This window comes from Anser cygnoides, chromosome 5, assembly GCF_040182565.1.
Source record: "Anser cygnoides isolate HZ-2024a breed goose chromosome 5, Taihu_goose_T2T_genome, whole genome shotgun sequence".
NCBI classification, from domain to species: domain Eukaryota; kingdom Metazoa; phylum Chordata; class Aves; order Anseriformes; family Anatidae; genus Anser; species Anser cygnoides.
Window position 1 is genome coordinate 19518876 of NC_089877.1, and position 25710 is coordinate 19544585.

Consider the following 25710-nt stretch of genomic DNA (forward strand, 5'->3'; position numbering starts at 1 on the left):
TTCACCAGAACACACAAACGTTAGGGTGCTAAGACGTTAAGAAAAACCAACCCTAACACATTTTACAAATTGCTTCCTTAAAGGAGGAAAAAAAAAAAAAAACAACAAAAAACTATAACCCTTGACCCTGCAAATGCTTGAACCTTTTCTTCTGGGAACCCTTACCATGTTTCCTTCAAATTTCAGCAAGTTGTGGTTATTTGGCTTTAAGAACAGAATCCAGCAGAGCCTTGTGAGAGAGGACACAGTAACTTGAATTATAAAGCCTGCAATAGCAAAGGGAAAAATTATTCCTGTGTCCATCTGTGGTGGTTTTACTCAGCTGGGCAGCTGAGCTCCACCACAACTGCTCTCTCACTCCCTATCCTCAAAGGAAAAGGGGGAGAAAACATAATAACGGAAAAGGTTCAAGAGTTGAGGTAAGAACAGGGAGATCACTCAACAATTATTGTCACAGGCAAAACAGACTCAGCATAGGGAGATTAAAGAAATTTATTACCTATCACTAACAAGCTAGAGCAATGAGAAACTAAAAAAAAAAAAAAAAAAAATTCTCCCTATCTACCCTCTTCTATGTTCTCCCCCTGAGTGGCACAGGGCAATGGGGGCTGTGGTCAGTCCCTGACACTTCGTCTCCACCGCTCCTTCACGGTCACTCTGCCCCTGCTCCTGCGTGGGCTCCTCTCCACGGGCTGCAGCTCCGGCCCGGGGCCTGCTCCTGCGGGGGCTCTCCATGGGCCGCAGCCTCCTCCAGGCCGCATCCACCTGCTCCACCGGGGGCTCCTCCACGGGCTGCAGCGTGGAGATCTGCTCCGTGTGGGACCCATGGGCTGCAGGGGGACAGCCTGCTCCACCAGGGGCCTCTCCACAGGCCGCAGGGGAACTGCTGCTGCGTGTCTGGAGCACCTCCTGCCCTCCTGCCGCACTGACCCTGGGGACTACAGGGCTGGGTCTCACTCCTCTCTCCCAGCTACAGGTTAGTTAAGTTTGCTTGTTTGTTTTTTCATTTATTAAATCTGCTCTCACAGAGGTACAACCAACATAACCAACATGGCTTCTTGGCTCAGCTCTGGGCAGTGGCGGGTCCCTTTGGAGCCGGCTGGAACTGGCCCGTAACTAACATGGGGCAGCTGCTGGATTCTCCTCACAGAGGCCACCCCTGCAAGCCCCCTGCTACCAAAACCTTGCCATGTAAACCCAATGCGCCATTGTCAATCAAAAAAAGAAAAGTGCTAAGTAGAAAAGGCAGAAGGAAATTCTAGTTCTATATCAGAAAATGCTTTCTGATAGTGAAGGACAGTGAAGCGCTCACTGACTAGTTTCTTGTAGGGATTGTGGAACCTTTAATTCTGGAAACTTTAAAAGCAAGAACTCTTCAGATATGGTTTACAAGTAGCTGTCCTGTCCAAGAATATTATGAGTTGAGGGATTATTACACTTGCAAGCAGAAAAAATAAGTCATTCTCTGAGGAATTCCTGATGTTCCCTGTTGGTTATTTGACTTTTGTCAAATAACATGGTTTGTTTGTTTTGTTTTGTTTATTTATATTTATGTCAGGAAAGGATATGAAGATAGAAGTAAACTCTTGTCATGCAAGAACTGAATTATAGAAGTTTTATCTAGAATTTTTCCATAGAATTCTTCTTTTTCCTTGAATAAATAACTAAGGCTACAGCTACCAAAGCAAGGAGAGAGAATTACCAGAGACCATCTTCTTCATTAAAGCCATAGAGATCATCTCATGACACAACTGTAGTAGAGGCACAATATCTCTTCTCTTTCTAACACCAGCATGTCTCTTCAAGATTTCTCTTTGGCTCACTTAAAAAAAACAACAACAACAACAACAACAACAACAACAGTCAGCACCAAGGTCAGAAAAAAAATAAAAATAAAAATCACTGCAGTCTAAAGCTTATATGTGGCTCTGCTGTTGAAAGAACTATCCAGAAACCACAGGTATGGCCATCTGCTGTTGTTGGTTCCCAAAATCCTGGCAGGAGAGAGTGTCTTAAAATTTCAACTATGGTGGCATGCCTCTGTTCAGAAAACAAAACAAAACAAAAAAAAAATGATTTAGGTAGCAACATGAAGCATCCTGTTTAACAGTTGTTTTAACTCACCTCTGCTCTTATATTACCTTTTTGGGCTGGCTTTTCTGGTATAAATCCATGTTGTTTCCCAGAAATCAGTAAATTGTTTCAGTTTGTACCAGTCCAGACTTTGGCCTTTTAGCTCAGCAGCACTGAGCTACCAAGCTCTTTTTCAAATAATGTTTCCAAACTGATGATGCAGTCATCAAAGCTTTTAAAGCCCTGTGAGCTGCAAATGCTATTGGGATATGTGAGGAATTCATGGCTGACTTAGAACCCTATTTATTAACACTGCCTCGGAGCTAGCATATTGAACAGAAAATGTTCCCAGGAAAATATGGTGTGCTCCCTCTGTGATTTTGCAGGGAGGTGGCACGAGGGAGTTTAGAAGCAAAGTGCCATGATACTAGCGAAAGATGAAAGATTTACATATACGGTGTATCAACCCCTGGCAGCACTGCACAGGCTGTGAGGTCTCCGTGTTGGAAATCTCCAAAAGCCACCTGGATGTGGTCCTGTGCAACCTGCTCTGGGTAGCCCTGCTTGAGCAGGGATATTGGACCAGGTGACTCCAGAGGTCTCTTCCAACCTTCAGTTGAAACCTTAAGCATTCTGTGATTCTTTGATTCTGTGAATCCTATATGGTTTTGATTTTTCTGAAAAAAAAGTATTTCAAGTCTGTCTGCAGATGTGATGCCATTCTGAGTTTACAAAAGGTAAGATGTCAAAAAGGATATATATATTTTTTTTTCCACAGAGAAAAACAGCCTTTCTATGTATCTGAGGAAAAGAATAATGCCTATACATAATAGTTACTACTAATCATAAAAGGAAAAATGTGTTAAATCTGGTTCCCTTAAGCCAAGAATATTTGGCTTGTCAATGCTGTCACAAATATGACTCACTGGTAATCGGTGTGCGTTATGCCTGTAGGTAGGTAGAGTGGTGAGAAGGATACTAAAATAATGGTTAATACAACTAAATTTTTATGTTTAATCGAACTTAGTTTTGGAAATAAGTGTTTGAGAGCAATGATGAGAGAGAAAGTAGTCTATAATGTGCACTGAAAAAAGAAATTTAAATGAAAATGGTACCAAAAAGGCAAAGAAAATGTAAATATTTTGGGGGAAAAAAGTCATCTAGTCTGAACTATATAAAATTATTTAGGATTTTATGGGTATGAGGACATTTCTAAATAATACACAGCTATGGTATCACTTCTTTAATGGTTTGAATCAGATGGTTCTGAAGGCACAAAATGACAACGATTTAATGAACAATCTACGTTGCAGAAGACAGGATGTAGAAGAACTGTTTACTGAGTAAGGATTACTATAGGTTTTACTTCTGAAATTGTATCTAGTATAAGATATGAAATTTACAAAATGAGATTTTATTTATAAAATTGCTCCACTAGATGGGTCAGATCTTAACTGGTATAAATAAACCTACTTCAAAGTCGCCAGTATTGCTATGCTAAATTTCAGTAGGTCAGATTGGCACTACTATGTTGACTTTGTAGAAATGCATTTTTAAACATTAACTAAATAGGTAACCAGCGTAAAAGCCAAGCAGGCACAATTTGCAAAAGTGTGCTTAGAATAGTAATACAAAAATGTAATGCTTAGCTTTGAAAAAACTGATTTTTTTTTCTGTCTGCTTCTGCTGATTTTCTAAGTGTTTGGACCTGGGTTCATCCTGCTTAATTTGAAGAAGCTAGCAAAAATACCTAATTTAAAAGGTACTCTGAATTCAGAGCCTGGACTTACCCTTTTAGCTAGCTGAGAGCAGAAGGTGATTCAGATCTTCACTTAGCAGAGCTGCCCTCAATCACTTAAAGTGCTTAAAAGTGTGCTTAAAGCACTTACAGTGCTTAAAGTGTGTATACAGTTCTCATGAAAAGTTTTGGAGTCTACATTGTGTAGGGTTTTAGTAGCTGCAGAAATCAGCTGGTATGAAATCCACTGAAAAGAAACGATTCCTGAATATAATATTTTTTAGAACAGGAATTCAACGGGAATAAGACTTCCCTCTGAAACTGCAGAAGGAGCTTAGGAAAGCAGGACATAATTCTGAAATCAGAATAAATAGCAAGGAATGAATATTTGTTCTACAGACGTGGCATAGGAACTTATATTGACTTAAAGGACCAAAGTTTCACTTTTAAATCTGAAATACTACCTTTAAGATTGAAGCAATCCATTTTGAACTAGTTATTTCAGTGTTTATAAGTGATAAATACTCAATGTATATGTGGGAAAATATAACAAAGGCAAAAAGAAAAAAAAAAAAAACAAAAGAAATGATACCTTTTTATCCTGATTTGAGATATAATGTATTTTATAATTTCCTCTCAGACAGGCATTCTATATGAGACTCATGTCTCCTAGCACTCAGAAAGGCTGTATGATTTATATGTACTTAATCAGTGGAAAATCTGTAGAGATCAATTCAAGTAGGAATACCACAGGTGGTGAAAAATACATGAGTTGAATCTCAACTGCTCTGAAAATTAACTAGTTTGGAATACTGCGGTGCTTTACAAGCAAGGAGATAAAATAATTCTAATCTGTAACTCAATCTTGGCTTTTTAAAGCTCAGTTGGTAAGGTCTGCAAGCTGAGTCCTGCACACAGTGACAAATGACCTCTGCTCTGAGATATTAAACATTGAGCCCTAAGTATCGCATCTGAGCAACTGACATTTGTATACCCAGTTACTGAGTCTGAGTAGTCGATCGACCTGTGAGTTGCAGTTCTCTATGTTTGGTCCAATTACGCATTATCCATACCCAGTCCATACTCAGTCCTTGCAAAATTAAGTATCAGCATTATTATTTCTTTTTATGTAAAAATAAATGATAGGACACAAAATAGGGACAGTAAAAGAGTTGTAATTTTTTTATGAACTTCATTAATGGGTAAAAGTTTATTTGTTCTGTTAATAAAACTTAGTTCTAAGCTTTCTTTTAAACATTATGTCTGCTTTAGAAATCTCCTGAGGTAATTTATATCCTCGATAAATTGCAAACTGTTTCCTGGCATCCATTTCTAACTTGTTTCTTTTTTGTCTCATGTACTCTGAAATCATATAAGAATAGTTTTGTAGCTTTTCCTGTGAGTTATTAATGTGTTACTTCATGTACTGTCTCATATCGTTATCTCCTTGTCTTGTTCGAAAGGCAAATGAGGAGCTAAGAAATTGTTAGAATCCTTTGTGAACTAACTCACGCTGAGGTTCTCCATTACCTTAGGAAGTTAGTGCACTAGTCGTATGAAAAAGGGCAGTAGTTTATTTTCAACTATTACAACACTAAACTTGAGAGCAGAGTTACGTCAATCCCAGTATCAAGCTTCCTCCAACTTCGTCAGTATTCTGAGTCCCCATCTAATTTTTGTATGCTAATTTTGCAGTCTGACCTTTGCATTAGTAGACAGGTGGGAAAATGCATGTATCCTGTCAGCTGCTTAATGGCTTCCTAATCTGAATAGGCTGTTCTGTGTCAGCTGTGCCATCCGGAAATACCCTCTTCTACACCAAAGTGCTTTGCATTTAAACAAATGTCACTGAGACTATCTGACAGGTGCAGTACTATATTAAAACTACGCCTTTTGGGTTAACTGTAGTAATCCTTTCTGTGTAACTGTTAGCCCCCCAAAAATGTGGAATTTCTAGGTTTCTTTTGTAAACTAACATCAGATGCTGTGCGGATGAAGAATCTCTGCTTAATTAACCCCTGAATCATGGGTCAGGCTCTAAGGGTTGTATAATAGGTCTGTGCACACACATGTCAATAATGTGTTCCAAGAACCAATTCAGGTAGACTTTTTGAGCTGGAGGTTTCATTTGGACAAATAGCTTTTGAAGCATTTTTCTTCTGAATGTAGCTGTTTCCTTCGCGAACCTATGGCCTCCACAATGCCTGCCAGTACCACAATTTCACTATGAGGTGTATAGGAAAGGACTTCTTTTTTCGGGGTGGGGTTTATAAAACGTTGTCTGATCATTTAATTAGGTAATTTTAATTCCTGGATTACAAGACGGAATGAATTCACTAGGTACCTTTACCATGACTCTATCATTTCTCACCCTACTAGTCTCTTTAGCTAAAGTGTCACAGCCTATTTAGTCTCTCTCTTTATAAAAATTGCTCCCTGCTGCTGAGCATATTCATGATATTTCTCTCTAGCTTTTCCGTTTCTACAGTACCGTTTGTTTTTTGCAATGAAGTGACCAGAAATGCAACTGGTGTCAAAGTTGGGAACAGTGGTAAAATGATGTTTTCTGGGTTGTTTTGTCTACTTTCATCGTGATTCCTAACATTCCATTTGCCTTTCTGACTGCTGCTGAAGTTTAAAATGATATTTTACAGGACCATGTACAATGAGTCTAAGCTATTTTGCTGGAGATAATTTAGACCGTTATTATGCGTATGTAAAATTAGAGTTGTTTCTCTGTGTATATTCCTTTGCTTGCATCAGCATTTAATTTCATCTTCCTTTTTATTGTCCAGTAATTCAGCATGATGCAAGCCTTCTCTTCATTTTCAGTATTAAATTTGTATGCCAAATAATTTCATAGCATTGGCAAACATTACAGCAAAGTTTTACTCATTTTCTAGACTTTGGCTTTTGACTTTGTGCAGACGTGGTTGATCTAATCCTGTGTACACAGAAGTGAGATATGATATATGGAAATGAGCAAATAAATGAAATGTAGACAAAATGGTTAGGATTTTTATTTTCTTCTGAAGCCTGTGGAATCTTTTTGCTTTTGCTCTGATGAAACTAATGGCTTTCAAATGTTTAAAGGCCATTTTTTTATCAGGTGTTTGTTTGAGCAGCAGATTTATGGAGATGTCTTTCTAACTATTTGCACAATTTAGTTCTGAGATGTGGAGGTATAAGACATGCTTTAAATAAAATAAGAACATTAATGAAATAAGACTTACTGAAACTGACCACAAAGAATGACTGTTATTTTTTTTTTTGACCCTTTGTATTTGCAAAGGTTATGGTGTTATGGAGAGCAAAGAAACATTAAAATTTTACCTCTCTCTGTATTTTGGAATATTATTACCAATAGGTGTTTGAATGTGGTAATATTTAAGTAAAAGTATGTTGATTGCTTTAGGCAATTAAATGATTTATTTATTTATTTTTTAATAATAGATGTATATAACAATTCAGTGTAATGAGTAAGTACTTGTGGGCCTCCCTGCCTAGACACTTCTGGAAATCTTCCAAGGAACTCGATCCAACGAGATTTTTTCAGTTTTTCAAATAATCTCAAATTTCAGAATTTCAAATGAACATTCCAACAAGACCATTCCAATTTTAATGAGCTTGGCAGTACGCTAATTTAAGTAATATCTTCTAATTTTAAACTCATTTCTTTTGCTATTTCAAAATAAAAGAATTTTTATTGCATAAATTACGTTCTTTTTAATTGATGATAGGTTCGGCTGCTTTTCCACATAAAGATGGATTGTTGCCTTTGCTGCAAATAACTAGTGGTTCTTGGCATTTCAGAACCAAAGTCCATGGAAGTCAATGGAAAGAATTCTTCTTGATTTTAGTGAGTTACGGTTCAGGTTTCTGACTGGAAATGTGGGTATTACTAGTGAAAATGAGTTTGAAATTACTGGATGATGTTAATGTACAGAAGTTACATTTCACTAAGGTTTTTTTTTTATGTTTTGGAAACCCATAAATTTTAGAAATAATGTAGAACTAGAGGCAATTTCAATGTACGCTTTTTGTTACCCTTTCAAAAAAAAAAGCAAAAAAAAAAAAAAGCAGTAAAGCAGTATCTGAAAGACTCACCCAGAAGCCTACTGAATCTGATGGGGAAAAAAAAAAAAGTATGCTTTGGAAACTGTACATCAGACATTAGATCAGAGGCTGAGTGACTACCATAAGAACAGTACAGATGGGTTGAGAAGGTGAGAGAGCCTTGTGGTTTCAAATTAGCCACTAATGGCTTGGCATCTAGAATGTATTCTGCTACGGTAAAAGTGAAAAACAGATTATGCAATAATTCTGTAAAATTTCTGTCTGTGCACTCTAGAAAATGATGTTTTGAGAGGACAGTATTTCCTTGTGCTAAGCAGAGTGTCAAAGTCATCTGAATGTGAAGAACCCTTATAAGATTCTTTATACTCTAAAACATTTCTTAATTTCTGCTATGACATTCATCCTTCATTGGACTAGCATACTGGTCTTGCTACATCAAAACTCCTAAGAAGGAGTCAAGCATGTCTTGAAGCTCTTTGCTGAACTCAAACTAAAACACCTCATGAAATATTTTTTGATCTTGGAGTAGACAGTAGAGTCTCTTCATAAAAGAATACAGATCCAGTATTCTTGATGGCATAGGAATAGGAAGCCTGTACATATAGTTTGTGTAAACCCATTACCTGTGCAGAGCAGTTACATTTGTAAAAGTAAGCGTCAGTCCATGGGCTGATGTATTACAGGTGAATAATATGAAATACCAGATGAACATTCATGTCTATGAACATATGAAGAGTAAGAATGTTTACCATGAAGTGTCGAAGTATAAATAGGTCTATGAGACTTTATAATGGCTACAGTATGAAGCTGAAATTTTTCTCCTGTGTCTCAGTTAGCTAAAAAGCTCAATACGTAGCATTTGTTGTCTTTTTTTTTTACAGTATTTTTTATGATTATAGGTGTAGCATAATCCTACAATTTAACCTGGGGCTTATAGCTGATATATGGTTTGCTGTTTTATGTTTAGTTTTAAAATGCACTTTAAAGGGAAATGAAACAATGTAGTTGCTGTTTATTTTTATTTTATCATTTACCTACAGAAAAATTTCACCAAGGCAAAATTTTACACCATAACATTACAGGAGAGAAAAGAAAATCCAAGAGGCAAAACGTCATTTACCATTTTTCAGATTAATGCAAACAATACTTCTCATCTTCTGGTCTTTTGGATCTTTTGTTTAGAATTCAATCTGAATTTACACTACAACAAAATAAAAATGTATTCTTCTTCAAGACTGGTTTGTTTCCTCTGGTGAAGGTAGATTGTCAAGTGCTCCCACCTCTTCAGAAAAGAAAAAAAAAAAAAGAACATGAAGTATGTGTATTAATCTTGGAAAATAAATCATAAAATCCAATTTCAGCAGTATACATTTTTATATTTTTCTTCTAGCTGCAAGACTGTAAGATGCAAATCCTTGAACTTTTGATGATTTAAATTATAAACATTTTTTCTTCTAAATGTTAAGAACCTCTTCCTGCTATAATTTCACTTTTTTCCTTTTTTTTTTTTTTAAGAAACTGCAGGGATAGAGTGACAGAGTCACAATTTTGTAATTTTGTGGCTCCACATAGTTTTACTGGCAGCATTTTGAGCTGTTTGCTAGCATCCAATTTTATGATGTGACTTTATTGTAGAATACATGCATAAAGGGAGATGTTTTTCTTTTATTGGTAAGAAGCGTTTCTGAATTTCAACCAACTGCTCTTGGTTGCAAACTCAGGCTTTACTTAATTTGTTATCAAATTGTGTTTTGTTTTTTTGTTTGTTTGTTTGTTTTTATAACTCCCATGTAATCAGAATGTGTTTAGTTTGCTTTAAGCTATTCTATATGCCGTGTCCATAACATTTTGGTAGCAACAGTTATTTTTGTCACAGTACCCAGAGTAATCAAATAGTATTAGGACCCTGTTGTGCTGGATATTCATTGACCTGCAGTTTGACAGGACAGCCTTTGCTCTTAAAGTCAGGCATATTCCTAAATGCATTAAAGTGGAATTGACAGCTCATCTCCTTCCACCCTTACTCCCAGAAATGCTGTCCAAAGGCAAATCTGTAGCAGGCTTGTACACGCATGACTGGTCCTATCTCAGTAAATTTCAAACCAGAAAGGCCAACAGAAGCAGGATCTTCAGTGATTCTGATAGGTATAGTCAGATTTAAAAAGTGTTCACTAACCTTTAAGATGCAAGTAAGTCAAAAATTCAATTACTGTGCGCACAATGTTTTCGTCAGCCAGTGGTCTTCCAAGATTTCCTAGAAAACAAGTTGATTGTTACTTAATGTTAACATGGTGTAAAGATCTATTCATTTTATGTTGTGGCTAAGTTTATAAGTACCCTGAAAAAGTTATCTGGAAAAAAATAAAATAAAAAAACCTTGAATGGAAAGCCTTATTTTGTGGAAAAGCAAAGCAACTTTGAGGTAAAAAGCTACAATTCTCAGAATCAAAAATTGTCCAATTTTTTATGCCACTGCTGTATAGGAGCTACTTTGACACCTTAATTGTCATGATCCTTAAGACCATACGAGTACAATTGCAGAAGAGAGATATCCTCTGTTCTCTTTTGTGTCTGCTAGCCTGAGAAGGAAGGGAAAGGTAAATTTAGCAAATTCATCAGCTTTACCAAACAGATAAAAGTTCTTTATGTAGTCTGACTTTGTTCCCATTAGGCTGCTCATGTGTTATAGAAGTGATGTGTAGTCACAGGAACTAGGCCTAAGGCTCAGAAATGTGTGCTTTTGCATATATATCAAGTGCAATATACTCCCCTTTAATCTTGTGCCTTTTGATACTTCTTAAATGGCCCAAATTATCAAGCTCCCTGGAAGCTCATTATTATACTCAGGGAAAATGAGTAATACTTTTGCTGTGTCTATAAATAAAATAAAATGGAGACAGCTTGCTTTTTATCAGCAAGGTGGAAGCTTGTTCGATACTGGAGAACGAACAGCAGGTAATTTTGCTGAGGATTTTAGTTCTGTGGATGTAAAAGAGATGGCTACCAGAATCTGACTCACAGTCCATTATTACACTGGTGAAAATACCGTCTCTTGATGTTATCACAGAGGACATGTTTCATCTCAGAATATAGTCTGAAAGACTGACTTTGCAGCACATAACTGTTGTGGGAGTTCTGTGACAGAAGAGATGATGCAGGTCTGTAGTGATGCACGGATCAGACTGAGCTGTGTATCCCAAATTAAAAATATTTAAGAGGAATCGTAAGGGATATAAAGGTTTCTGGTATACAGAGAGTCAGCATTCATGAATTGGTGTGGAAGTTCGTGTCTAGATGTCTTATCTTCTAGTCTTTGAACGGACACAAACATGCTAATTCATATATTAATAATATTAGTGTTTTCATTTGAAGTTTCTTAATTTAATTTTTATTCTGATCTCATTTGTTACGGATTTTTGTTACGATTAATATCATTACACTTGTAGTTAATTGATCCATATTTTATTCATAATATGATAATTATTGCATAAATATTTTTTAGGTATTTGAGAATATTATACACACATATTCCTATAAGTATATGGGTCCTTAATTCAGTATAGCTAATTACTTTTGGACTCCAGCAGCGAAAGAGTTATGCTCTTGAAATTTAAAAATTTTCCTGATTATGTTCACAGATTATTTTATTTTATTTTGATCTTGTGTAATGCAACTAACATAGCTTACAAGTTCTAGGTTATCTTGAGAGCTAGTGAATTTTGCAGTGTTCCTTCAAGGAAACAGAGCGGTTCTTTGCAATGAATTCTTCTACAGGAACACTGTAAGAAGTAGATCGCTGTTTTAAGGCACTTTTGTAAAGGTCATTTCAACTTCGTTTACAATAGGAGCTCTACTTCCTTAACCAATTTTATATTAATATCTCCTTTGGATAGGAATTCCATCAGAAATTTCAGCTTCAAAGGAAACTTTTGATGAGAGAATAGCATCTAAAATGAGTTTCATAGTAGAAGCAGTTGTTTAATATATATGTCCTATTCAGACTAGTTTGGTTGGTTTTACTTTTAAATGTGGATATGCAGCAGTACCAGCAGAAGAGTTCCATAATTCCTAAAGATTATACTTTTGTAAAAGAGCTGGCACTTTATCTGCAAATGGCAATGTGTTGCCGTGTGAGTTGTACTGTTAGATTACAAATGCTGTCTTCCTCTCACTTTGTTTATGACTAGCAAAATACTACCTTAATACCTATGTTTGAGGAAATAGTTTTAGTTTTGTTGTTATATGACTACATACCAGAACCAAAACAGCACTTATTCTGAAAATGCAAAAACTCATGTATATGTTAATGCGACTCTTCTATTTACAGAGTAATTATTTCCATGAAATTATAATGAAGCACATTTCCATTATGTATGAACTTATTTACTGTTAGGTACACTAGTGTTGTGTTGGGTGGATTTAAAATAAACTGTATGATCTCTGGGGCTGAGACTTTATCTTCCTCCATTTGTGGGGTGATGAATGTAACAGTACACAAGTAAGTACCATTTTCTGTGATTGGAGTGAGAAACGTTGCTTTTTGACAGTCTAAAGATGAGATTCATTCTATCTCATTTTAGATGCCTGCTGCAGATTTAGTTTCTCATCAGGTGAAAGAAACAGGTTTTTCTAGAAATTCCTAGATCTTATCCTTGAAATAGGTGTCATCTTCTCTTCATTGGTCAGAAAGAGGGTTGAGGCATGTGTTTTAGAGGACCAGATTTGGATGATGAGTCTAGACAACCTAACAGAAATCCAGGCTGCATCCTATTGATTCCCATTTGCTAAATTCTCATACACGAAACCTCAAAAAAATACGTTGACTTGACTTAGTTTTTGGACCACGTTCCCAATCTTTCAAAGAAAATAATCAAGGTTGTTCAAATATAGGAAATATTGTGAGACATGGAGAGTTTTTTGTTTGTTTGAACTGGTGAAGAATCTTCTAACATAAATAGCACCATACAGTGCTGATGTCTGGTTTCAACTCTGTAATATCAGAATAAAAATTTATATATATTTATGCATATTTATATATTTTTTATATAAACTATATATATATAGGTTTCCCTACTGAAAAAAAATCTTTATGCTTTCGCTTATTTGCTGAAGAAAGGGAACTCTTGAGTGTCTGAAATACTGATTTGAATATACAGAAATTAAAATAGGATTAAAGTATAATAAATAGTATTACTTTTAAGTAAATATGATTATGGTACTTGTCCTGAGGCATCAAGTTGTTTAAGTGTGAAAGGCCAAAATTTAAATTTTATTCCTTACATGTCTTCAGTGGGATTTTTGGTAGAGTGCAAGAGTAACCTTGTATCTAGGTAGTAAGTTAACTCAATGACAGTAAGTAATTACTACATAAAAAACTAAAGTCAAATCAACAATACTGGCATTCAGAATTTCATTACCTGCTTTTATATCCTCATCAGGCTGTATTTCACGTTTACCAGTGAAACCATGTTTGTCATTAAAAGATCTGTGGTTATCTACTGCATCTGACAAATAAATTAAAAATCAGAGGAGTTAATTGGCTTGAAAACAACCTTTGTCATGTTGCTTGCCTTTCATGGATTCAAAGAAAAGACACAACGAACACTTTTGATGGATACATATACAAAACAACAACAAAACAATCAATGTGTCACTAAATAAAATAGCCTTTCTTCTGAATTTGTGCTTATGATTTATATCATTTAACCAGTCCTGTACTACTATACCAAGTCCTGTACTACATACTTGTCAAAGTTATTATTGAATTAAGTGGAAGTTGTAAATAAAATGCAAGATTGTACATTCATATGTAATTTGGAAGGTTGTTTTTGCTACCATTTTTCCAGTTGTTAGAAAGTGCTGCCAATGAGTTTGCTTAAGAATAAACTGCAGATAGTTTTTGAAGATTATTCATGTAAACTATCTTACATGCCCCTGGTGCATCTTCTCTCCCCCTTGCCATGGGCATTTCCTTTATCAGTAAAAGCTGATCAATACGACCTGCAACAAAGGATGACTCCTATTACCCAGTCTTAGATAAATGACACTTGAAAAGCACATTTCGATTCTAGCCAATTTGTTTAGATCTGCTTTGGGACATAAATTTACAAAACTAGTTAATACATTTAAGATGCATTAATCTGCTTTTATGTATACTTAAGGCTAGTGGTCCATAAATGGGGAGTCACAGTAAATATCTGTAGTATTTGTCATGTATCTGAGACTGACAGTAAACAAACATCAGTAATGAGACATACTACATAAAGAAAAAATGATGGACAGATATGAGACAGCTTAGCACTTTATTTCCATTTCCCTTAAAATCTATGTGTATTGAGTCATATATATATACACACACACACATATATAATCTACCATTCTTCTTTAATCTAATGATTCTTCATCTTTGTAAACCAATATGTGTTCCTGTATTTTAAACACCATGAACATTAAATATTTTTCACATGGTGAACTATTTGTCAATACTTCACATTTTTATGTCATTTTAATTTACATTTTTTTCATTCCTTTTTTAAAATAGTAGTATCATAAAGCCCAGTAGTAAAGGCATTTTCAAATAGATTTTAAGTGAAATCTGAAATGAGTGGTGCCAGAATTTCACATTTTGTCAGTCTTCTTTTGACATCATAACATTTCCGTGCATAAAAAAAAAAAAAAGACAAACACACCAAAAAAAAAGAGAGCAAAAAGAGAAGGAAGAAGACAACCACAGACACACACACACTCCCTAAAAAAAGAAAAAGGTGTGTGGGGGGGAGAGGCCACATAAAAGCTATTTGCAATATGGAAATTCCAGGTCAGTAGCACAAAAAGTGACCAAATGTGTACCTGGATATAAAGTCTCACAGCATGATTATTCTTTAGAGAAGAACATTTATTGTCTAAGGCAACTCAGTTCTATAATAGGCATGTAATAAATAACTAAACAAGTATCCAGTTTTTGCAGGTTTAATGTAGTCATCAGAAAAGTGAGTAGCATACTACAGTAAACTGTTTTTACAAGAAAAAAAGATGAATTTTGAAATAATGCAAGAAAGAGTGCTTGACTTACGTGGCCCAAGTAGGTAACCAGCACTGTTCAAAGTCCAGCCCCTTTTTTCTTTTGCCTTGAAGAAAAAAGGCAAGTAGGTTAGTGCATGAACTACACAGTACTTTCTGAAGACAAGAAGCAAGCAGCACCCAAATGGATTTTCTCTTAATAGAAGTGGTCTTCTGAAGGTTTGAAATAAGAAAAAAAAAAGTTAAAAAAAAAAATAATATATAATAATGTCAAAGCAAATACTATTGTTGCACTTCTGCCCCCTTCCCATCTAGTCAGTAGATTTGCTGTTAGCATCCACGTACAGCAAAAAACTTCACACCATATGAATGAAACTGCAAATCACACTTTGGAAGGAGCAATTTTGACTTTATACTCCAAGTTTATATTATTAAATTAGATAATCATCTTAGCAGACAGCAATATTTCCATTTAATTGTTTGGATTTACATGAGAGCTTTACAAGGTGCACACTACCTTTTCTGAGTCAGACGGGGATATCCACTGAATTTCGCTCTGTCAACTAGACCTTCTTTTTTCTTTTAGTTACATGGGAGATATAATTCAAAAGCCTAGTATTCCAAATTAAAAGCCCATTTACTGCCCAAAATATTCGAGCCCTGCATCTTGTCTTACCCCTACACCTAAATACAGGGTAAATAACTGCTGGGATTTCTGTCATTTGTCAGCTGAGGCACGGATGCTGCCCAATGGAAAGGACCCAGAGTGGGAAATAAGTACTTACAGATAAAACCAGTCCAAATGTTTCTGACAGGGCGGCGCAGAGGATGAAAGACAGAAAGAGGAAACTAGCGCACCTCTGCATCTGTAAGGAAACCGTACCGGGGTGAGTGCTCCGAGTTACCCACCCCAGCTGCTGGTGGGAGCAGAGCCGAGCATCCTTTGGGAGGGACAGGATGGTTGCAAAGAGTCTGGCACCCCAAATCCCCCTGGGGGGGAAAAGGGCGAGGGGTGGGAAGGGCAGTACCTTGAGCCGGGGCGCGACGGCCTCTTGCTCGCAGCGCTTCACTGGGTGCTGGCGGGCAACGACGGGGTGGACGTGGTGGTCCGGGGGGGCCCTCAGTGCATGGCCCCAGAAAGCTGGCACGGCTCTGAGGGCACGGCACGGCACGGCAAGGCTCTGCACACCCGTCCCCACGTCCCCTCCGCTCTTTATGGGCTGCGGAGCCGCCGCAGTGGAGGGCCACTCTCTTGGGAGGGGAGGCAAGAGCCGCCCACCGCCCCCCTCCGCCTCCCCTGGGTCATTTTACCTCGCCAAACCACTGCATTAGGAAGGGTAAAAAATGATAGCAATTCAATTAGAGGCATTTGGAAGCACGACGCGGGCTGCAGGGAGATAACGGTCCTGGCAATTACCTCTGATTACGACAGCCTTGGGTAGGCTGGGGAGCTGGGAGAGGAGCTCTGCTCTGGGCAGCCTGGCCTCCCCCCGCTGCAGCTTCGCAAGGCCTCGGGTGCTGGTGGGGACTAAGGAAATATAACAAAATACAGCTCACTTGTCAGAAAGGCTCAGAGCTAAAAACAAAAGTCTACATGGGATGCCCGCTAACAAGATTCATGGTGCTTGGGCATTGCATTTAGGAATGCCATGCTCACCTTTTCCACTTGCTCTCCCTCGAGCTCCCTGCAGTCCCTTAAAATCCCTTTGACTCATATGCCCTTTTCTCTAGCATCACAGCGAAATGAGCTTGAAGACAAACTCCGTTATTGTGCTGCCCTGCAGCTTCCAAGTGCTCGGAGACGCAGGAGTCCTTTAGAAACCTGCCTTGTTTGTTTGTTCGTTGCCTAGGCTGTAAGCCAGCAATGTTTTGATTCTGAAATATCTTTCTTTTTGTTTTGTTTTGTTTTCCTTAAGGTCTTATGTGAAAGGGTAGAAATGAAGCTCTCACCAATTATTAGACTAACCCTAACGTGTTAATTACAAGCAGTAAATTTTCACCAGTTTGCTTAGCTTAGCTGTGGTTACAGCCAGCATGGGGACGTGCAAAATTGAATTACAAGGCACGGGATCCAGTATTGGTTCCCTTTATTCCCTGCTGAACCGTACTTTTTCTGCAGCAGATGAACTTAGTACAAGTCCCCCAAATCCCTCTTTTAGTATGAAAAACATATAAGAGATGTTGCATAGAGTAAATAATACTTCCAGCTCCTTTTTCTGAAGCTGCTTAAGATGCTTTGCAAACTTTTATACAGTGTGTGTGTGAACATGGATGTGGAGTAAAAGCAGCTACTGGACAGTGCAATATTCCTCCCTTTCACTGGTTTTGAAGCAAATAGTAGTTTTATTTCAAGTAGCAAGTTTGTAAGCCAGGCTAGAAGTGTAAACTGTGTCTTGTAGTTCTGTTTTCCACTTTCTTTTGTCAGGAGCCTTAGGGCTGTAATAATCTAGCTACATCACTGAATTTAAGATTTATATCTGCTTGAATAAAGTTTATTTTATATGATCCTTAAATGCTAATGTACTTAAATGGGAAGCAAGCAGCTTGCTTTGATATTTTGCATCATTCTTGATGATGTTCTGTCAGGCACTGCATTACCTTTGCCATTCTGACTAGACAGAACTGGAAAACAGCAAGGTAATTTTTGCAAAGTGTGGTTCTGTACCTTATGAAAGATGCATTTCTGGATGAAATTTCGTAGCTTTCAGCTGTTAAATCCCCTGCAGTCTTCTTTGAAACTTGAAGCTTCACTGTGACAGAAAATGTTGTTGTTCTTTTTGTGTGTGTGTGTGTGTTATTTGAGCATAATCACAGAAATTATATCAAGTGAGGTCAAAAATTGCATTCAAGCAGTATTATAAAAATGTATTCATTCTGTTTTCATTGACTTCAATTTATTCTTAAAGTTCCTGTAAAAAGTATTTAAAACAATGTATTTTAACCTGTATATTTTATTCCAATTTTGCACCACAATTCTTGCATTTTCTTGTCAAATTAAAGGGGAAAATTACCACTTCATCTTCATTAGAGTCAGATAAAAAAAGGAAGCGTCTTTGTGTACTAAAATGGTTAATCCATCATTTGTCCATCATACTTTTTGTGTAAATCTATCTTTAGGTTAGTGTCAATTAAATAATTTTATCAGTCATTTCTACAATTGATGATCTCATTCTCTCCATTTTCCTTATCAAGAATGCTATTTTTTTTTTCTTCCTTAGGAATTTTAACATCACTGCTCAGAGAGAAGAATTAGAATTTAGTCTGAAGTCTGCCTTTTCCAGCTTAGCTTGAAAAATGGCTATGTGCTTAACTACATAGCTTATTTTCCTGTTGAGGTGGCTCTTCAACATGCTAATTCTTCCATTGATTTATTTGTTTTTTGTTTAATTGGAAAACACTTAATGTATTTTGCAGTAGCTGTTAGATTATGCCCAGTTCTTACCAGAAGGCCACCATCAAGATCACAATGAAATTCACCTAAAATTTACTGAAGTCAATTGAACAATAAGCATTGATTATAAAACTCTTTCTAATATGTCTAAATCAATACTTGAGAGACACTTGAGAGACTGGAACACCGTTGGCTGTCTCACACAAGAACATGTGTTCTGTTCTATAATTGTAAATGCATTTCATAATAATTAAATGAAAACACAGGGGAAAATATGGTTTTCAGCCAGAGTAAAAACCTTTAAATATTTGAGGAGATGATTATATAAATTAAAAAAAAAAAGTGTAGAAATATTGGGCTTGGGGAAAAAAAAAATATATATATATATAAAACATATATACATGTTTACTGCACTGAAGATTTCATTTTGAGAACAAGTGGTAAATCCTAAGATAAATCCTAAGGACTGTACTATGAGCTTAATGGTGAGAATTTCTCTTTGATGCAATTTGTGAGTAGTATGACCTATTTTATTTTTAATTGTCAAAATCCATAAACAATAAAGAATGACTGTTTTATAAAATGTTCTGGAAAAAAAAAAAAGCATTGAATGAAAGTGGATTTACGGTATGTTTTGGAGGGGTCTGGAGATGCAGTAGCTCCCTTCACTGTAGAGCTTAGTAAGAAATAATAAATGAACCAGGAAAAAGTGTCTCTACTATTTCTGTATTGAAGTTGTATAGTCATGTTTGTGTACAGTAAATAAAATAGTGAAAGCATTCATGAATTTCCAGTCTCATGAAAAAAAGATTGAGGCTTTTTTTTTTTTTTTTTTACTTTCCAGGTAACATCAAGTGTGACCACACTGTTTAAGGCCATCTTCAGGTACATATACAAAATCTCTAATATTATATGAGCAATGGAAATGAATTCTAGACTTGTGAGGTAACTGTGAGGTAACTTACAAGATAAAATTGTCTCCCCTATGCTGGAGTAATGCCAGTGAAACATCAACGTTACAGGAAGAAAATGCTTTATTAGAGGGAGGTCATCATCCAGGTAACTAGAATTGATTCTTTGTAGAGCTTTGGAGATATCTAGCTTTGCATCTGGTTCAATATTTACCAGGGGAGCGCTAACATGGGTTGCCACCAACAACTTGTGTTACTGTTTTCTGCACTGGAAACAATTGTAGATTTTTAAGATCATCATTTTAACCCCGAACACAGAATTTTTCCATAAATGAGCATGGAGGTCACGAGTGCAAGGCTTTCTGTGGCTAAATCTAATTCTGAGTGGGAAAGGCAGAAATTTCTTTCCAGTAGACTATGGACACTGGCAACTCTGAGTATCCAAGCACAATGAGAATTTCTGGCTGCCAAGAAGGCTGTGAACTGTTCCACTGATCTAAAGATTTAGTGATAGCTCAGTGGCTAACAAAGACAGTGCCACAGAGCTGCAAAGTTCTTTGGAGTTTTTCTAACACTATTACCCCACGCTCTGATATTTGCATTCTAGTTGTTCGTTGTTAACCTAAGAAGAGGCAAGTTGAACATGACACCGCATTTATCTGAAAATCACATAGAACTTCAATACACAACTGTATTATTACTAAAGTAGTTTGCTCTTTAAGTCTTTGAGAAACCTCTTGATTATTTTCCTTTTTCATGTATATAGAACTTTCTTCTTTAATGGATGTAGAGCTGAGAACATGGTGGCTTTTTATTATTTTTTATTATTTTTTAAAGAAAAAGAAAAAAAGTAATAATAATTGAAGGGTCATTTTCTTCATCCTTCCAAAGCCTTTACTATTGTTTTCCTCCCATTTTCCCATTTTGTAATTCCTGCAAAATGTAGACAATTTTCACTGAGTGAATCTTTTGCCCATTTTACCACCTGCAACTCAGTGTCAAATAGAACTAAATATTATAGATACTTTCTGAATGAAGGGCTATTTTCTGTTCTGAATTACCCTTGTATCAACTAATAATTTCCTATTATTATATCAATCAGTGTGCTGCTAGTGCTATTATTCGCACTGCATATATCATTACAACAAAATTGTGATCATAGTATATCTTTTAAAATGTCTTTTGGTTCAAGAAGCACATTGATCTTAGGCTGATTGTGTATAGAAAAAAAAACAATAGAAGTTTTGGAGAAATATTCTAACAATGAATTGCTATACACACCAAAAATATTGTGAAAAATGATAACAAAGAGTCTTAATTAGTCTTTCATAAAACTTTCAGGAAAATAAAATATGTCAGATTTGATAAAAATAAGCCAACAGTTTCAAACCTATGAAGGACAGGTTGCCAGCCCGTACTGCTGCATAAGCTTCATATCCTAAAGAAGTCAGACTAAAATAGAAGCTCTCTTGATGAGAGTTTTTCTTTTAATCTGAGAAAAGCCCTGAGAATTTGAAATATTCTAAGAAATACCATTTGCCGGGGTTTCCTGTTCTCATTGTAGCGGATCAATATAGGTTGCACATCCTACTGCATTTTCTAGTCTTGTGCATCCACAGACCGTTGCTTTTTGGGCAAAGTACCTATATGCAGAAGCCTCACTGAAATTCTGGAAGAGCCACTACTCCACGAGTTTTCTTTACAGGACCATCCATGGTGGGGGATGGCTTCAGAGACACTCCCTCCCTCAGAAGCAAACATGATCTCTCTGATCTGTTTGTTTTATAGCACGTGAAATAATTCATTTATATATTACATGCATTTTAATGTTAAACAATCTGAAGATTCACGGCTTATAAAAAATGTTGCCTATGTTACAAATCATATTAGTTCCTTATCTGAAAACAGATTCATCTTAACTCAGTTGGAGTTTCTGCAGGATGATATTGCATAGCCTTCATTATCCTGCTGTAAATGCACAGAATTAGTCTTTTTCTGCTTTGATAAGAAATAAGCTATTCCATCTTACAGAATCGCTGTGTAGTTCAAAAATAGGTTAGGGAAAAATTCGTGTTTCTTATTGTGGAAAGTCTTGAGCACACTTGATCTCTTACAAGGAAGACAAAGTGACAGCTGAACAGGCAGTTCTCCCACTTCTTCTCAATGAAAAAAGAAATAGGAAAACAACTTCTTTTCTCACCTGGAAGTTTTTTCACCTCATGCCCTGGTGGTAAGAATACGCTAGGAGTAAATATGAGGTAAAAGTTGTTCTCCCCAAGCCTCCAGAAAATTTTCAAAAAAGCAAATCAAATCAAACCACTCCAAAACCAAACTAATTTGATACCAGGCTTAAAACAGTTCTCAGTAGTCCAGCTTTCAAGTGTAGAATTTAATCTCCGAGAGAAATCAAGAATTTTATGACCTGTTAAGATAAATGGTTCAAATGAGGTCATGAAAAGCTGAAAATTGCTTTAAAATTATCATTGTTCACACCTGTAATGCATGTGGAGGCAGAACTCCTGTTATATGATAGGATTTATGCTGAGATCCTGATGTACACTGACCACTCACAACATTTCTAATTCTCAGTGGGATCACAAGTGCTTAACAGCTTCCAAGATTCTAGCATCTACCAATACATATATAAGGTGGACATACTGGTCTTTTTTTTTTTTTTTTTTTTTCCTAAATTTGAAAACCTTTTAATAAAACATTTACAAATTTTCAGTGGAATAAGGGGGAGAAATGTCTGTATGTCTGTGTTGCACCTGACCTTTTCTGGGTCTTTGCAGAATAAAAATGTCAATGGTATCATGCACAAGATAGGTTAAATAAGTTGCCTGTGCAGTGGCATGTATTTCCACTGTAAAATGAATGTTTATTAATTAAATACAAAGAAAAAGCTGTTTACTTTCTGTTTAGGTAAGTTGTGGGGTTTTTTGTTTGTTTTGTTTGTTTGTTTTTTGCCCTTTATAGGCACAAATAATGCTTATTCTTTCCAGTGGCTACAGAGGGAGCCCATGCTCTTGATTTAGACCAATATTGAGACAACACAAGCTCTCAGGCTATTTGCATTTGGAGACAATAAGAGAAGGCTGAAAGTTTGGGGCAAGCTAAATCCATTATCAAAAGTTATTAAGGTGTAGAAAATCTGTTAAAATGCCCTGGAAAGACTGAAGTAAATACGGGTAGAGGGAGGACACAATTTTCTGTGGCTGTTGTGCACATGCACACAGGAGGGATAATTCCCTTCAAACTCACTTCATTTATTTAGCAGTGCCCCCTCACCCCTGATTTATTATATTACAGAAAAGGATGTATTTAAGGGGTGGAGATAATCACTTCCCCCACAGAAAAGGCTTGAGAATAAAGAAGTAAGGGACAGATAGGATGGGATTCAGCTGCTTAGCTGTAGGAGCTTACATATGACTCAGGTAATCAAGCTCCTATGATAGTCGGTGTAGAGGGAATCAGAATGGTCAAGAGTGACTCCACTTAAACTGATATAGCCATCTACATGTTGTTCCAGTTACTCTTGTGGCTAACTTTTCATTGGCTGTTCTGGAAGATTAGACATAATCAGCTGTAGGAACCTAAACTAATATCAAATAATTGCAGCCATGATGACACTCTTTAAAAAACAAACAAAAAAAAAGCGTTCAGTTATTAAACCCGCCTAATGGGTTAGAAGAAGGTAGGACTGGATTAACCTGTAAGAAAAATGTTGTGGTTAGTTATTAGGAAAGACATGGTAACTATATGATTAGAAAACAATTGTTATGAGAAATCTAATAGTAGAGGATTTTTGTGGAGGCTTCAGTAGAGAACACGTTCAGTGAATGTGTCAGGAATAATGGAGGTACGCTTAATACTCCAGAAGAGTAGCATTTCAAATAGATGATCTCTCCATTCCACCTATATGTCTCTATCTGTGTCAACAAAACCTGTGCACAGTGCATTTCTTAGAATTGCAGACCTATTTATGCTATGACATAATCTAGATTTTTACTGTTGTGATTGATTTCACATTTAATCCTTCTGTACTCTCCCAGTGCATTCATCATTTTTACCACTTAGCTTCCTTCACTTCTTATAATATTTTCTTATGTCCCTTAATACTTGCTTTGTCATTCTTCTGCTTTGCTGTAGGATCATCCCTCATTTTCATATTCTCTCTGTCCTTGTCTCATGTTATTTCCACTCTTTTTATTCTGTTTTCCTGAAGAAATAAAGCTTATAGTGTTATTCTGCTGTCTACTCTTCCCTCCCTGCCCCTCCCACGATTTTGGAAAATGCTAGAAATGAAGCATGCCACAAACCATAAGGTATAATTTGTATCAAACCAGGTTAAATTAACTTAATGCTTACCAAATAACTGATTTTCTTTTTATTTTCATGGGCTGATACAGTCATGAAATTGCAAAAAACCTCTCGAAGTCATCTAGTTCAGCCTCCTAGTGGCAGCATGCCTAACTAGATCTAGCTCTTCAGAGACTTAACCAGCCAAGTTCTGAATATCTCCAAAGGCAGAAATTACCCCACCTCTGTGGAACCCTGCTCCAGTGTTTGACTGTCCTCAAGATAATGATTATTTTTTTCCTTTTTATCTAATTGGAATTTTCCGTGTTGCAACTTGTGTCTGTTCCCTTTCAGCCCGTCATTGTGCAGCACAGAGGAAAGTTAAATTGCTGCTAGTATTTTTCATGACACAGAGTTTGTATGAAACACAATATACAGCCTCCATTAAACTCCTCTTTTCAGAGGTCTTTTCAGATAAATCTCAAAAAAAAAAAAAAGGTTTGCATAATCAAGACATTGCAAAGACAGTCAGCAGTAGTCTATTTTTTTTTAAATTTTAATTTTTATTTTTTGCCTTAGTTGGAACCTGAATCTGGACCATAAGAAGACAAGTCCTTTGATTTAACTCTGGAGCACTTTGGCTTATGACATATGAACATTAGCAATTATCCTTATCCCTTCACTTTCTAACAACCATGATTATATATCACTATAAATTAGGAGCCCTTTAGTGAAAACAGCAACTGTATTTTGAATTAGTGATACTGGATCAAAATTTATTCCAAACTATCATTCAGAATTTCACAGAACTGTCTGTCATCATGTTCAGCATTATGCCTTATACCTAATCATTACAAGTTGAAAAATAGACACTTATCTGCAGAATAAGATCTGTGTATTTAATTGAACAGAATTTTGAAGAGTTTATTCCCAGTGTAATACAAAGTAAAAAGAAAAAAGACCAAGGCACTATGTGCTATTATGGAAGCTGGCTATATTTTACCAGAAGTCTCACTGCTTTGTGTGCAGCTCAGTAACACGCTTTAGCCTCTTAGAATCTAAAATTTATTTATTTATTTATTTATTTATTTTAGTTTGCTATTGTACTTATATGTATACATCATTACTTATAAAATTGCAGCAGGTATAGCTTAGGCCTCTAATAACAATATAATAAACAGGAAGATAATTATGTTTGCAACTCTTCCCTAATCTCTTTTCTAAACTCTTTCTCACTGCAGTACATATCACCTTCTCTTTAATATAGCATATTTACAATTTTTTTGTGCTTACGACACTAATCTAGCCAACTGTGCAAGACAAAAATATTTCCTATGTTCTTAGCTATAAATATTTTCTTCTGAAAAATATTGTTTGCTTAATCAATCAATCCTTGCTTCGGCACGAGAAATTCTTACCAAGTAAAAAATCAACAGAAACAGACTCAAGTTATTTTAAGGGATTTTTTTTTTAATGAAAGTAGCCCCTTTTGGTATTCTGAGAAGGGTAGTTGCTATTGTCATGTGCAAAGAGCAATGAAGTCTTACCAATCCTGTCAAATATACAGTGAATATTCAGTAAACCTTTCAGCATTATCAGCCAAGTTATTAAACCAATGATTATATGCCCCAGTGGCACACAAGAAATAGAAATTAATTCTTATTTCATTCATTCCTTAAAACTTATAATAGGTGCATGTTACAAGTGTGCATACGTTTCCAAGGCCTACATTTTTAAAATCCAGAATGATAACACTTAAATATGCATATTTCCCCATCTATGGTTGAAAACTATTCCTATCACATACAGTGCAATTACTAATGACTTTTTTTTCCTAATCTACTTGCAAAATCTTCAGTATTAATAACTTTCAGAATTATATAATACTTATATAATATAATATAATACTTGCATTAAGTTCAGTAATACTTGCAGTAAGATCAGTACTGAATTCCTTTTATATGTTCTTATGAGAGTAAATATGTCTTCTTACTTTCTTTTGAATTTCACTTGAACTTTTTAGCTAGTACTTAGTCATTGTTCCGAGGGTTACACATTAACGGGGGTCTATTTTTTTCTATTAGCAGTGAAGGCAGTCAGACCATGATGGTCCATTTTCTGTTATCCAGTCCAGGAAAAATCATACTCTCTGTTCTTTAGCTTACAGATTATCACAGATTTATACAGTTTGATTTCTTTTT

At 36.1% G+C, this 25710-nt stretch overlaps 1 protein-coding gene and 1 long non-coding RNA gene across 3 annotated transcripts; one reads left to right on the forward strand and one right to left on the reverse strand.

The window, feature by feature from the left end:
* LOC136790894 (uncharacterized) lies at positions 1 to 24495 on the forward strand. Its single transcript, XR_010831746.1, has 3 exons — positions 1 to 976; positions 19144 to 19184; positions 23620 to 24495. It is a non-coding gene; the product is annotated as an uncharacterized lncRNA (long non-coding RNA).
* On the reverse strand, positions 8891 to 17036 carry GAL (galanin and GMAP prepropeptide). 2 transcript variants are annotated; one of them, XM_013195293.3, is made up of 7 exons: positions 15937 to 17036; positions 15694 to 15774; positions 14961 to 15015; positions 13817 to 13888; positions 13306 to 13392; positions 10065 to 10142; positions 8891 to 9170 (listed from the first exon to the last, which is right to left on the reverse strand). In XM_013195293.3, exons 2-7 carry the CDS (start codon positions 15772 to 15774, stop codon positions 9118 to 9120), a joined length of 426 nt encoding a protein of 141 aa, XP_013050747.1. In that variant the 5' UTR covers positions 15937 to 17036; the 3' UTR covers positions 8891 to 9117. The 2 variants fall into 2 exon arrangements, with proteins under 2 accessions (XP_013050747.1, XP_013050755.1); XM_013195301.3 differs by lacking the exon at positions 13817 to 13888 and having other exon boundaries at positions 15937 to 16223.
* Positions 24496 to 25710: the final 1215 nt, after the last annotated feature.

Coding starts and splice junctions, on each gene's coding strand:
- GAL (XM_013195293.3), bottom strand. CDS start 15,774: ATGCAGAGGTGCGCTAGTTTCCTCTTTCTGTCTTTCATCCTCTGCGCC. Junction 13,393..13,816: donor AGAAGATGCACCAGGGGCAT/GTAAGATAGTTT, acceptor TTTATTTGTCAG/ATGCAGTAGATAACCACAGA. Junction 10,143..13,305: donor TGATGAGGATATAAAAGCAG/GTAATGAAATTC, acceptor CTTGTTTTCTAG/GAAATCTTGGAAGACCACTG.